Source organism: Symphodus melops, assembly GCF_947650265.1.
Source record: "Symphodus melops genome assembly, chromosome: 14".
In the NCBI taxonomy this organism is placed as follows: domain Eukaryota; kingdom Metazoa; phylum Chordata; class Actinopteri; order Labriformes; family Labridae; genus Symphodus; species Symphodus melops.
Genome location: NC_136704.1, coordinates 7,123,643 through 7,137,745, shown reverse-complemented (window position 1 = coordinate 7,137,745; position 14,103 = coordinate 7,123,643). Strand labels below are relative to the sequence as shown.

The window sequence follows — 14,103 nt, the reverse complement described above, 5'->3', positions numbered from 1 at the left end:
CCTGTCTGCCTATTCTTCTCTGACCTCTGGCATCAACAAAGGCATTTTCACCCAGAGAACTGACTCTCGCCGTGAAATGCACATCACGGCAGATTCTACATTTTAAGGAGCATATGTTATTATTTTAGAAGACTGTGACTGCTATGACTTTCAGAAGTTTCGATTTTTTTTACAGTGATACATTCAGTTTATATTTACTTCCAATTCTGGGAGCCATCTGGGTCCTGTGGGCGCAGTTTCAATTTGCAAACGTATCCAGATGGTGTGTGGGGTGAGAACTGACTGAGGCTAAAAATGTTTAGTCGGAAAAAAAATGGAACAGATTAATGCTCAATTAGACCAACACCTCTCTTACATACACTGTATCCAGTATTAAAGGATGGCACTTTTGCTGTTATTAAATCACCACTAAGTTTCAATAAGGTCTGAATGTTCTGATCTCAGATGTACACTGCCAGCATCGTCATCTGAAACTGTCAAAGTAAAACCTTGTTCTTAAATCTTTATGATAAAACTAGAGACTGGATAAACCAAAACAGATTATTCATGTTCCAATATAAAGATAGAAATCTGTCAGGCTCTGATTTAAAGAGGACATATTATCCCCCTTTTTCTCCTTCTCAAATAGTCCCCTGTGCTCTAAATGAAACATCCGTGCTGTGCTTCGGTCAAAATATAAAATGAATCAAGCACCAAAGGAGGTTTGTGAGCTAATAGAAACCAGCTCTCTCAGAATGCTCCGTTTTGGTGCGTGTCTCTTTAAATGCAATGAGCCATGCTTTGAATGCCTGCTTTTTAAAAAACACCAGCACAATTCTTTTCTGGCACTTTTTCATGATCTGCATCCATAATTAACCCCAAACCGGTGCTTTCCAGAGAGTCATTAAAGACGATTCAACCTACAGCGAGGTGATCTGGCACTACTACCGCCCGACATCCTTGACACCCCACCCACCACCTTCGGACTGTGTCGTCCCCACAACCACCACCTTCCTCATTCATGGACGGTCTTCTCCGACCTCCTTCTCAGCCGCAAGGAAGTGTGGACAACAGGAACGTGAGGAATACGAAGGAGAAATCCTTCCTGCATACTATCCCACCTCCCACAGATCCCATTTTTCTGAACAATGAGTAAGGTCTTTCACCTGCTCTTTTGTAATGCGCCTCAAGGTGACACCTGTTGTGAATCGATGCTTTGCAAATCAAGATCGATTAATGATTAAGAGATTTTTAACGAATCTCTACGATGTGTTATTGAGTTAAAAAAAAATCCTCTAATGTTGACTTTAACAAACGTCGCGTCAATGCAACATCTCTATGAGTCGTTGATCAGCACAGACCTCTCCACAGTGAACGTGTCACATTCAAAAGATCCAGTTAGAGCAGCTCAGAGCTGTGAACCACAAAGAGTGCTGTCTGCAGCGCTGCGTGGCTGAGAAAGTGCCGAGGTCAGCAGAGGACCCTGGGCCCCGCCCCCTTTCCACTCGAGCAACAAAACAAGGAGGACAAACTTCTCTCGCAGACAGTCTGGTTGTCATCATGAAAAAAAAAAAAAAAAAAAAAAAAGCAGCAGCAAGCTCTCACTCCGTCTCTTTGGTGTGTTCATGGAACACAGCAGCACGTCTAACTTCTGCAGAAAACAACAGAGGTTTATTCACACCTAATGGCACACAAAGAGGAACCACCATATCTAACATCCTTGCCTGAGTAATGAGCAAGTTGTTATGGTAACAACCTGCCGCATTCAAAACCTGTTAGACCACCTGAGTCAAATATGTTCAAAGCTGGGAATAACTCTTATTCAGGAGCAGCTATGGGTCATGTCTGTAGCAGATTTCTGCTCCAGTAAAAGAGTTGATATGTTTCAATAGAAGTGGAAAAACAAGCTCTTTATCTACTCTCTCTTTTTTTTTTTTTACACCTGATACTCAATGCATCTCCGCGGGGGCACTGATGGCCTAGCAACTCATTCCTCACCTTCCCTCGTGATATCCGACTCTATCCGCTTTCTTGTCCAATAAAAGGCTTTCGTAGTGACCACAATGCTGGTATTATTTGGACACATTGGCTTGTCAGTAAACATTTACAACAACTTACAGTTCATGTCTTCAGGTGGAGTAACAGAGAGAATCACTCCCATGATTCCCCGTCAGCCTCGACGCCATCTTTTGTTATTGTTTCATTAGAGAGCAGAATTTATATATTGCGCGTTTTACAAGCTTTACATACGAAAATAAAGCTCTATGATATAAAAAAAAGTGAACAAGCCACCCAACTGCAGATGAAGTTTAAAAATACATCTTAAAAATTCCTTTAAGGCCGGTCGGATGTCGCCTTTGGCTCCACTCAGAACCACATGTCAGAGTTTGGACAGTCATCCACAGATGACTGTGCCTTTTGGTGCACTTTGTGCTATCAGAAACGCCATCATGTCAAGTGCACAAGCATCAAAACAGCCAAACACAATCTCGCCCTGAGCAACATCCTCTCTTGAGAAACTTCTCATATACGTTGCAGATCATTGTAAAACGTTTTACCGTAGGTAACCAAACCAACTCAGCATGTTTTCTTCAAATAAAATTAACCCCACAAATTCAACTGAAGCAACAAAAGAAATGCACATATCATGGCCTTTCAGTTTTGAAGGACCATGTAGAGTGAAGGGACTCAGCCAATCAGCTGTCTGCAGCAAGAAAAAAAACAGCAACTTATTGATCTCAACTGACAGCCACTATACTTTTTTTGTAGGGTTTGACCGATATGGGATTGTTGAGGCTGATACCGATATTAGGAGCGAAAAAATCCAATACCGATAAATTGGCTGATTTTTTTGTTTGAACTATTTTCAATCTGTAGAAATATAGATAGTCTCTGGCATTGATCCCCCAAATGCAGTAATCAAACACTTGTGGAAAAGATATTTTGAAGGCAAGTCGGACACTCAACTGGAAAGTAACTGAGCATGTACGTGCATCAATGATTGACACTCTGAAGGGCGATAATAATGCTTGTTGTAATCCGATAGCACCCTCTGCTGGTGAAAGAGAAATAATAGCGTAATATAATGACACTCAAATTCTCCTACAGTAAATCCAGTAACATCGGTGTATATCTGCAATAAAATTAGCTGATACTGAGTCACTTGATACGCTAAAATCGACTGACCGATTAACCTGTCAGGCTCTACGTTTTTATTTAGAAGAAGAAGAAGAATATTGACTTTATTGATCTCTGAGGGGTAGGGATGTAAAGATTAATCGTGAGGCAGTTAAAAATTTATTCAAAGTTTCCACGGTTCACATCGATACTTTAAAAAATTAATTGCAGGAACATGTGATCTGGTCAAACGGTCGGCTTTTCTCCGTTCATTCTCACCATGTCTGCAGCTAACATAGCGATAGCAACGTCCTCTCACAGTCTCTGTAGTCTCTCTGTCTAATAATGAGCAGGCTGATTATATGAAGAGTCTAATGTTGTCAAAGTTAATCAACTTGTTTCGTGGAATAATAATTTATTATTCTCTGATGGATTTTAGTTGTAAAAAGTCTGTAATGTTAAAGCAGGAGGGATCAGAGAGCAGGGGGCTCTGGGAACTACCTATTTAATAAATAAAAGCAGACAAATATATACCGTAAATTCCGGACTATAAGCCGCTACTTTTTTCTCACACTTCGAGCACTGCGGCTTCTAGTCCGGTGCGGCTAATGCATGGATTTTTTATGGGGGACAATGAGCTTCTGCCGCAAAAACATTTGACTTCGTCACGTCGGATCTTAATATCAGTCATTTTGCGCTTCATGCACGCACCCTCATGATGGAAAACACACGGAGAAATACATATGATGCAGCTTTCAAGTTAAAGGCGATCGACCTGGCTGTCAAAGAAGCTAACAGAGCTGCTGCACGTTAAGATGACACTGACAGCGACAACAGAGACTGAGGAAGTGAGTAATGAAGTCATTCTGAGGCAGTGAATGGATGGACTTTTTCTTGTGAAATATATTACGGTCATCTTTTTCATCAGCCGTGTTACAGACACCGTCGGCTAGGCTTCGTATTGTAACGGTTCATGTTGTAAAGTCAGTAGTTGATAATGTGTTCATAATTCCGATTATGTGGAGAGTCAGTGAATGCACCAGCGAGAACGTGTTGAGTGGCTGTATGAGAGAACGCTGGGGAGAGAGTTGGATTGTTACGGCAAGTTATGGTTTTGTTCTCCGCTGTAAACGGCGTGGTCACGGCCGACAGTGATCGGGTTATTAAAAGTTATTATTTGAACGCTCTCGTCGTCGTTTAACGTCCGTACGGACGCTACAGTATTTGCGGATGTTACCGGTAGCCTACGTCTGTGTAAATAGCTCTTGTTATAGCGTGGACACCTGCGGCTTATAATCAAGTGCGGCTTATATATGTACAAATACATTTATTTACTTATTTTTAGCCGGTGCGGCTTATATCCAGGTGCGCTCAATAGTACGGAATTTACGGTATTTTAAATTTCTCAATTTCCTGATCTGATAAAAGGATTGAATCTGTATTGGTTCAACAGAACAAAATGCTTTCTCAATTAAATGTACTGTAACAGATGTGAAGGTGATACAAAAACACTATTTGTTATTTCAGCCATTACAACATGTTTGGCCTGTATGTTTCATCTACCTGCCACCTTGACCAGTGAATGAAAAAGTTAATTTGGGACCCTGTCAGTAATATGGTGAGCATCAGCCGCTGTAGAGCAGAGGTGGTTGTAGAGCCTACCCTAGTCCCTACAGACTGAGCTATTGCTTCCCCATTTCACGTTAGTAGCTAACTTGAAGTTGATTGTGTTAGTGTTTAATTGTGTTGTTTTATTCTTCTGTAAAGTGACCTTGAGTTTTTACACTAAATGAAGAGTGCAGGAGGGAAATAAAAGAAAGAAGGGCATCTCCTGGTGAGTGCTGTGTCCAGTCAAAAGGCTGAACTCAACACAAACATGACCTCAGACACAGTCGGGACCGACCATCAACCTCTGGAAGCAAGGAGTCGCCCTCCTGCTAAAAAAACAACTTTACATTTTAACATCTTCAGGTGAACACTTTGCATTGCGCTCTACGATATCGCATTTACAAAATGCGTTTGCAACTTCCATCTTTATAGATGTGGGCGTGACCAATAGGAGAGCGTGGTGCATCGTTTACTCTGAAAACAATCAAGCAATCACATCCAGTGGAAAGACACAACAGAACCACTAAATGCAGCAGCCAACTAATGGAATACTGAAAAAAAGGAAGATTGGGATGATTTTAACACCCTGCTGTAAATGTATTTTCGTCGTGATCTAATACATTTTGTAATGCCAGTGTACAATAGACACACTTTTGTGACATGTTTTACTATAGTAATAGGTTTCATTTTTTTCTAAACTATCATATTGTGTCATGAGATTATGTCACAGTACGCTACATTATGTAGTGTGTGATTTCATAAATAAAATGCTTAAGACTATGTTGAAATTATACATTTTGTTAGGATACCTGTTTTTACCCTCTGTTTGATTATCTGTTTGTATCTTACCAGACTACTCGGGGGCATTATTTTCACTTTAAAGCTACCACGAGTGACTTTCCAGATGCATTAGAAGAAGAAAAAAATGCACCTTTTAAAACAGTCATAATTCAATTAAATGAAATGCAGAAAAGGCTCTGCGTCCTGTAGGTGGAGTTTCGCGTCAGTTTTCCAGTAAAACAAACCTTAGAGCACACATGGACAATCGGGTCCTAAGGTCAACCCATCAGCTGATCCAGGACATTTGGTTTCCCTCCCTCATGGTGACAGTCTGACACGAGTCTGTACAGACTTTATAGGAAACTCTGATACATCATTTTTCTCCTGCAATTGAGAGTTTAAACGACAATGTTCGTACCTGTCGTAAAACCACGTCGTAAGAAAGGCAACAGTAGTTTAGGGCTGAGAGCCCAAAGCTTTTAGATGTGTTGACAGGAAGGACTTCAGTTTACCTTGCTGAAGACCTCCAGGTCTTCGTCCTCGTCCAGGTCCAACATGTGTCCTGAGAAGTCCGCGGGGACCGACTGTCCACTCATCTCTATGTCCCACTTTATAAATGAACTCAGTTCATGAGACTGAAGTAAACTTCCACCACAACTTCTGAGCACCAGGAAGGTGCCAAGCGCGAGACAGAAGGGCACTTCCTGAATGCTTTCAAAATAAAAGCCATGCTTTATCTTACGTCTCACTCTCATTTGCTTGGATTTAAAGCATCATTTGTGGCAGTGCTAAATATTTTATATCTTATTTAACAGTGTTTAAAGTAATGAAGCATGGCGTGAAAATGCGCAACACTGTAACATTTATTTGTCATAGCTAGCACAATTGAACTTTTTACAAAATTTCATCTGGATTTAGAAAATTAATTGTTTCTACTCAATTAATTTGTCTAAATGTCGCACACATAAAAATCAGAAAAGGGACGAAGTAAGTTAATAAGCACAACATAGGCTACACTATGCCAACTCAATTCAACTGTTCATTGTAAGAATTGGGATCTGAAATATCAGTTTCATGAATGTGTAAGACTTTCCTCTATTAAATACTGCGAAATATTTGAACAAAGTATATTTCTAAATTTATATATTACATTATCGTTGGGAAATTTGGCTGGAAATTACATCTTTGGCTGACTCTTTAAATAAAAATGGCTTTTATTTTCGTTAAACCATAATACACTTCCGGTAGAGTGCTGCAGATTTTTACTCTTGACACTATTGATTTTCGTTAGCGCGCAGATGCGGAAGAGTCAGGGGGAAAATCACTCCCTTCAATTTTCACTGAAACGGAACAGAGCTGGTCTAGTCATTCACTTCTTTATCCTCAAGAGCCGAGCCAAACCAGACACAATGGTGCAGATGTTCTACGGCGACATCTCCCTCATCAGACAAAGCGATGAAGAAGAGACCAATGAAACTGTGTCAACATATTGTAAAAGAAAAAAAGAGTACATTGAAGAATGTAGTTCAACCACATTTTTTTTCTCTGATGGAAAAGTAGACTTTGAACTGCTTGTCCTGCTGAAGAATGACTTTTAAAGCACAATTCTTTATTTTTTATTTAACCTTTATTAATGCAGGAAAAGTCCCATGTAGTACATTTGAAAGGTTGTTCCAAATATGAATCAGATACAATCTTATGAAACTTGTGAAAAAGAAGTGTAGGCCTATACACTCCTAAACAACAATGTTTTCTAGCCTGCATAATTTGCACACATTGTTCAAATACAAACGCATAAAGGGACATGACGTGAGACTCCGGTTTAAGATCTGTTTGTATTCAAAGAAAACACATTTTAGAGTTAGACTTTTTATTTGGAAACTCTTGTTAGGACTATCAAAGTTGAATTCTGTTTTGGCTTTTCTTTGTTAAAAGAAAAATGAGTACAAAGGAAGTATAGGAAAGAACACAATTGCATGATGAAGATATATCTGTATTTAGGCAAAAAAAAATTAAGTAAAAAATAAAATATATTAAAAGTACAAAAAGAAAGAAAGAAAGAAAATAATGCATTTGTATTGTTATTCCTTACATGCCAGACAACATTTTCAGCCCTAAATTCATCTTAAATTAATCTATTGTCTTAGCCTGGCTAAGTGATAGCTTGGCTCTATATCGCAGCGTTGTCTTGAATGAATATAATTTCTCTTAGAGCTACAGTTCTTCCGACAGTATGACCACTCAAGGCAGCAACAATGACAACCATTTTTTTCTCAAGGACATGTATTTGTATCATTCTGGTCATTCAATACTTAATATCCTCTTCCTAAAAGTTGTAAAAAAATCTGTGTGAATATTTATGTCATGTATCAAAAAGTTAATCAGAGAAATCCAAATGTTCAGAAAAAACTACAACAGGGCTCACCCTGGGAACATTTCCAAGACCAGGCTTTTATTTGCTGCCTGCTTCAGCTCACCTCTGAAAGCTCATTTCATGCTCAGCCAGCACACTGCACCTGGAACAAACTAATATATTCAAGCGTATTTGTCAGAGCAAGACTCCCTATCACTTTCAGCCTTGTCAACACATGGCTGCACAGTCAAACTCACTGTCGCCTCGAGGACCTAAATAACTGTCAGAACACAAAGAGGGAGTGCAGGCTAACACGAGGGAGCTGTGTACAGATGGAACAGTCATTTGCATAATGTGATCATAATCTTTACTTACTGTAGTGGAGCTGGCCGGCAGGCAGCGCTGCCAGACAGTCTGAGCTTCACCAGCAGAGAACAAACCAAAAGATGTCACTGTTGCACAAGCAGTGCAGTGCGTCACACTTCAGTCTGCCCCTGTGACATGCATCGTGGACATTGATCTCAGGCTGAGCTTCCCTCTCTGTGCTCATCACCATAGCTGCAGCCTCGCATATTCAAAATTCCCTCACACAAGGCGAACACTGCCTCTGGAAATACTTTTTTATTTCTTTAAAATTCGTAAATATTCTTACAAAAGGAAATAGCTTTTCTAGACTAAAGAGAGAGATAGAGATTCTTCCCAGCTTCATGTTTTCACCTCACAAGAAAGGGTCCCTTGAAAAGTTTTTTTTTTTTTTTTTTTTGTATCTGCTTGTTGAGCCTTTTAATGCAGTTTTATTTCATGCTGCTACATAGTCACACTTTGAGGACTCTGCAACATACGATCAATATACTGACATTGTCTCTAATCCCAACCTTTAGATTAATAATAATGAAAAAAAAAACAATCATATTGAGTAGGGGAAAAAAGGTGCACAATATGAATGATGTTTATTTATCTTTTAAATGACATACCAGCATATGTAAACCCATTTCAACTGCTATATGCACATGCTAATACAAAATTGGGAAGCTATATAAACCTGCTATGTCTACATAAAAACACAAAATGAAGTCCAAAGTTTTGCATCTACTCATGAATGAATGCACAACATATGGCATTCATTATTTACCATCTACATATATTATTCTTGCAATTTACATTATAGATTATTTATGCACGTTTATGTAATATCCAGTGTGAAACAATTAGTGTGAAAAGAGGTAAACATAAAGTAGCCTACTCTTACTGGGAAAATGAGAACGAAATAGTGTCATGCATGCACTTCAACTCCTAGATAGTAGTGTATCTTAATATCATATCTTTAAATGAATAACAAGGGTGCATAACAAAAAAGGATAAACAGATATTCTAAAGGTCATGGATTGAAAGAAGATACAAATGCAGCTTCTGAGGAAGAATGGCTATTTCAGTTGTAATTTTAAACCCACCTTAAAAAAGGAGATGGTGCATTTCAAGGGGGCTTATCCTATTAAATGAATAATAAATAATAATAGGTATCATTGGGTCTTTATTGGCACGGTTTAGTACATGATCTGAACTACCATGCCTATCTGAGTAGGGTGAGTGCTCATAAAGTTTTCCATTCATGTCAAGGCCTCACAGTGTTACTCGAGCTTGCAGATACCCCAACTGACAAATACATTTTAGCAGTGAAAACAGGGTGTTGTAACCACAGCCTAGCCGCCAGCACAAATAACAGGGGTCATTGGAGATGTTAAGAATCATCACTAATCAAAGTCAGTCAGTCTTTTATTTGAACCATATTGTGATTTTGACAAACAGTCTTACTTTCTAGCTAGAAGAGAGATGTGATGTTGTGGCTGGCTGACCGGTTACACTATATTTGGACAGTTTTGTTGGTGTTCACATGCTAGAGAGCACTTCCATACGTTGCAGAATGAAGTTAAAGAAGGTATTTTGCACCCACCAAAGAAGTGTTGATGGTGAAGTGTCCTTTATATTTTCAATGCATCAGACATCGAGTGTACCTATTAATAGCACTGTTTTTCATTAAGGAAGATTCAGTTAGAAACACTAAATAAAGATAACTTGCTCAAGTTTCTGTCATTTAAATCTTACATTTCTAGAAATATGGAGTCGATAGAAAACAAAAATATCCTCATGAAAAAAGGACTGGAAGAAAAAAATCCTTGCTTATTTGATTCTTAGTGAGCCTCCACTTGTATGGACTGACCCCAATGAGGCATAGCTGTTTATGATCAAGTCGTGACGCATCAACTAAACAGACTGTCAAATTGTCCTTTTTCCCTGGAATCAATGATGTTTTACTCCCAGCTCACTTGTGTCGATGTGTCATCACGTCGCTCGCTCAAACATCACCAATTATTCCTAATGGACACAGGATAATCAATACTTATTGATCCTTTCTCTACTCTACAGTAACAATTACTGTGTCTTCCACTTGCTTGGGCTGGATTGTTCAGAATGCACTCCACACTTACATATGCACACACGCAGCACCGCACATAATTATCTATTCAAACACTCCACAGGATATTTTTTGTGTATTTTCTCTAAATGCACAGTGCCAATGGCGTTACAAACGATGTGTCGATCCACTTTTGGCATTTTGCAATTCAAAACGATGTGAGCGCTGCCTGAGCAGAATACTGAGGAGCAGAGAGAGGCGTTCCAGCCAGAAGCATTAATATACAGGAAGCCATTATCACATCTGGCCTTTTCAGCCAACAGGAAGACTCCTGAATCTCTGTGTGTGTTTGTGTGTGTGTGTGTGTGTGTGTGTGTGTGTGTGTTGTTCGTTTAATTGCATTGGTCTACCTTATGTGTATTTTTTTTGTCTCATGCATGCACATGTGAGTGAACATGTAAATGTATTCATACATGGGTAGGGTGTGTATGCGTGTCTTTTATTAGTACATATGGATGAAGCAGACGCAATACATACTTGCATGTTGTGTGTGGCTGTGCAAATTAGATATGTGCATTTGCATGTTTGTGTGTGTGCGTGTGTGTGTGTTGGTATCTCCCCGTCCCCCACCTTTCAGATTAGAGGCCTCTGTAATGGTTCTACAAAGGTCAGGGTTTTACTGTGGTTGGGATGTAGCGGCAGACTGTGTTTAAAGGTCACCACACCACACCATTGCATTATCTCCCTGCCATTTCATACCAGTTTGTCTGTCTGATTGATTTTTAAAAATAAAGCTTCACCTCCTCCAAGACTCAGTGTGGCTGTTTTTTTTTTCCCACAGTGAAAGCAAGGAGAATGGAGGGGTGGAGGAGGGGTACCGTGTGTTTTTAGAGAGTTATGAGTGTTAGACTGGAAGAGAGACGTCTAGGTTTCTTGCCTATGAAGGTGACGATGATGAGAGCATGCTGCTGTACGAGTGGCCAAGTTTTGTCTGGGTGCACTGTGATGCTGTGTGCTTCCTCTGAGAAGGTGTGGAAATCAAACGTCACATCGGTCAGTGCTCTGGCCTTCACATGGGAGTGTGAAAAGTGAGGAGGTTTTTTTTTTGGTGCAGCCTGGTCGTTGCTGCCCTGCAGCCCAGAAGGTGCAAAAACCTGTTGGCTCATTAGCTCATTAGACAGTGTTCAGGGATTTCAAATGTTGATTCAGTATTAAAAAAAAAATGCATTTTCTGAATCTTGACACAAATTGCTTGTGTTTTTGCAATCAGAGACAATGAGGGTCTCTTGAGCCTTGTTTCCACTGGGCAGTTCAGTATGGATCAGTACAGTTTGGTACGGTTTGGTTCGGTTAAACCTGATCCTGTTTTGTGTTTCCACAGCCAACCGTGCCATTTTTGGGAGGCGGCTGGAGGCCGGGTGCCAATAGCCGTGTCAGCTAAGCAAGAGCGTGACATAATAGCAGCACGAGTCAGTCTACCCCGCAAATAAATTTGACAGAAGAAAAACGCGACACAGATAACAGGAACCAACAATGGAGGACATATAGCAATTCATCTACTTTGTCATTGGCATGTGGCTCTTTATTACAAAACACAATCAAGCTCTGTTTCAGAGAAGGCTGTGTGCCGCGAGGACAAATACAGCCGAAAAACAAACAACTGTGTATCTAACGGCGGGGTAGTGTTTGCTGCTATCGCGTGAGGAGGCATGATCCTTTTGACCAAGCAGTCACTGGACTGCAGTGTTTAGCTTTGCCTTTTAGGGTCGGATCGATACACTCCCCACAGAAGATTAGCAAAAAGTAGGACGGTATGGGTCGGTAATTTCGGATCTTCACTCTATGGAAATGCCACAAAGTGCGTGCTGTACCGAGACAAACTGAACTGCACCACAAAGTAACATTCTGTATCCTAATTCTGGTACAGTAGTGAAGCTCTAAATTTCATATAGACATTTGAAATGTTTGCATGTCACTGGCAAATGTGCCTTTTACTCCTTTATATGTATTTTTGACTCCCTCAACATACTTTTTACATAAGTGTTGTTAAGACATAATGTAGTATTATAACTATCACGTAGCATACAGATTTGGGCAGCTCCAGCTAAATACACCTGGTGGTGCAACATCAGTAACGTGCCACAGGGTCTTGGGGTGTTCCTGGACTTATCATCAAACACCCTCACCTGTGCGACCCAATCGAGGTGATCAGGCCCAGAGATGCTGCTTGTCAACAGGCCATGCAGGCAACTGCTTGGGGCCCAATGAGGCCAGTAGGGGGCCCCTTGATGGCTGACATTTTAAACCAAAGCAGTGCCCCAAAATTTGCAAACCTTGCAATGACAGTAATGACAGTAGGAAATCTCCCTAAGGCCTCCCCATCTAACAGCATTCACTCTTGTTGCCCGGCTTCGAGTTATTGTTGTGAAAACCAAGGTTTGTCAGTGAAAGTCAACAAATCAAATTGAATTAGGAATTATCCATTGAGTAATCGTCAGGACACTGGCAGACATGATGGTGATGAACGCTTGTTGGAGGGGCCCCCAAAGGATTTTTGACTAGGGCCCCAACAGACTTTAGAATCATCACTGATAAGGCCTCTGGGTGAGCTAGTTTTATTATAAGTTTGGAAGATAATCCTCAACAAGCAAATCAACAAAAATGGTTTGATCTGACATGTATTACTACTGCAATAAATATATTGATTTTCTGTCAATATGAGAGATGAAACTCATTATGTGAGAGGTAGAATGGAGCCTTCGCTAATCTTAATAAAAGACCAGTATTGACAAAGGGATGTAATGGTGTAAGCCTGTAAAAACAGACTCCGCATGTTCTCCACTCAGCAGATAACCGCCATAGTATCAGGATCCATGCACAGCCACCAGCAGCATAATAATCAGATCAGCCAATCCCCAGGCCTCCTTCAACAATGGCTTACGTAGATCACTGCTGTCAAACTGCTTTTACACACTGTCATGGCCATTAGCCTGCACGGGCCTGAGTGGCTTCTTGCTAAGACAGAAGGAGAAGAAATCAAAGCAAATGGAAAACATCCACTGTGACTGTTTGCCCTGTACCACATCCAAAATGACTAAAGTAGAAAAGCATTACTCACAATTATGGCACAACTCTTGTGTTTGTCAGTTTCCAATGTTTTCCCTTCCTCCCCCTCTATCCTCTCTGTCTAATGCTGAATGAATTGCTCTTGTTCCGGAAATTGCTGCTAACGGTGGCAGGCAGCTCCAAACATGTTCCACTTAAAGAGAGGGAGAGAGAGAGACAGGCAGAGAGAGAGAGAGAGAGAGAGAGAGAGAGAGAGAGAGAGAGAGAGAGAGAGAGAGAGAGAGAGAGAGATTAAATGGGAGAACTTGGCCACCTGGATGAATGCAGGGACAGAACAATTAAAAATCAATTTACCGTCAAAAAGCTCTGCCTTCTAATTAGGACCCCATGCAGGCCAGAGGGGCTTTTCTGTTGAAGGGTACTGCTTTTTTTTTCTCCTCACACATTGTTTCATATTTGTATTAATGTTTTTTTCCCCCCTAACTACCCCATTGTTTTTCATCCTCCGCTTACATGGCCGCATAATGATAATGCAGTGGTAAATAGTGTATTATTCAGACATAGCCCAGTAGAATAAGCCCTAAATGTATCTGCCAAAATGGAGAGAGGTCTGTTTTCATTTTCAGCAGGTGCACATTGTTTGGACCAATGTTTATTCTGATGGAGATTGCAATTTTTCATACAACATGAAACTCAGCAGTGTCCCATTTGGCATAAATTTCAGTGCACAAGTACTGTACCAATGATTACATGAATATCATAAAAAACAACACACACAGTTGTGCTC

At 40.3% G+C, this 14,103-nt stretch overlaps 1 protein-coding gene across 1 annotated transcript in view; it reads right to left on the bottom strand.

Moving 5' to 3' along the window:
• The window catches only part of snx7 (sorting nexin 7), a 49,780-nt gene extending 43,591 nt beyond the window's left edge, over window positions 1–6,189 (bottom strand). The window contains exon 1 of the mRNA XM_079360796.1: window positions 5,997–6,189. Coding sequence (XP_079216922.1) covers window positions 5,997–6,080 — 84 coding nt within the window. The 5' untranslated portion in view covers window positions 6,081–6,189. The remainder of the gene's footprint in view (window positions 1–5,996) is intronic.
• Window positions 6,190–14,103: the final 7,914 nt, after the last annotated feature.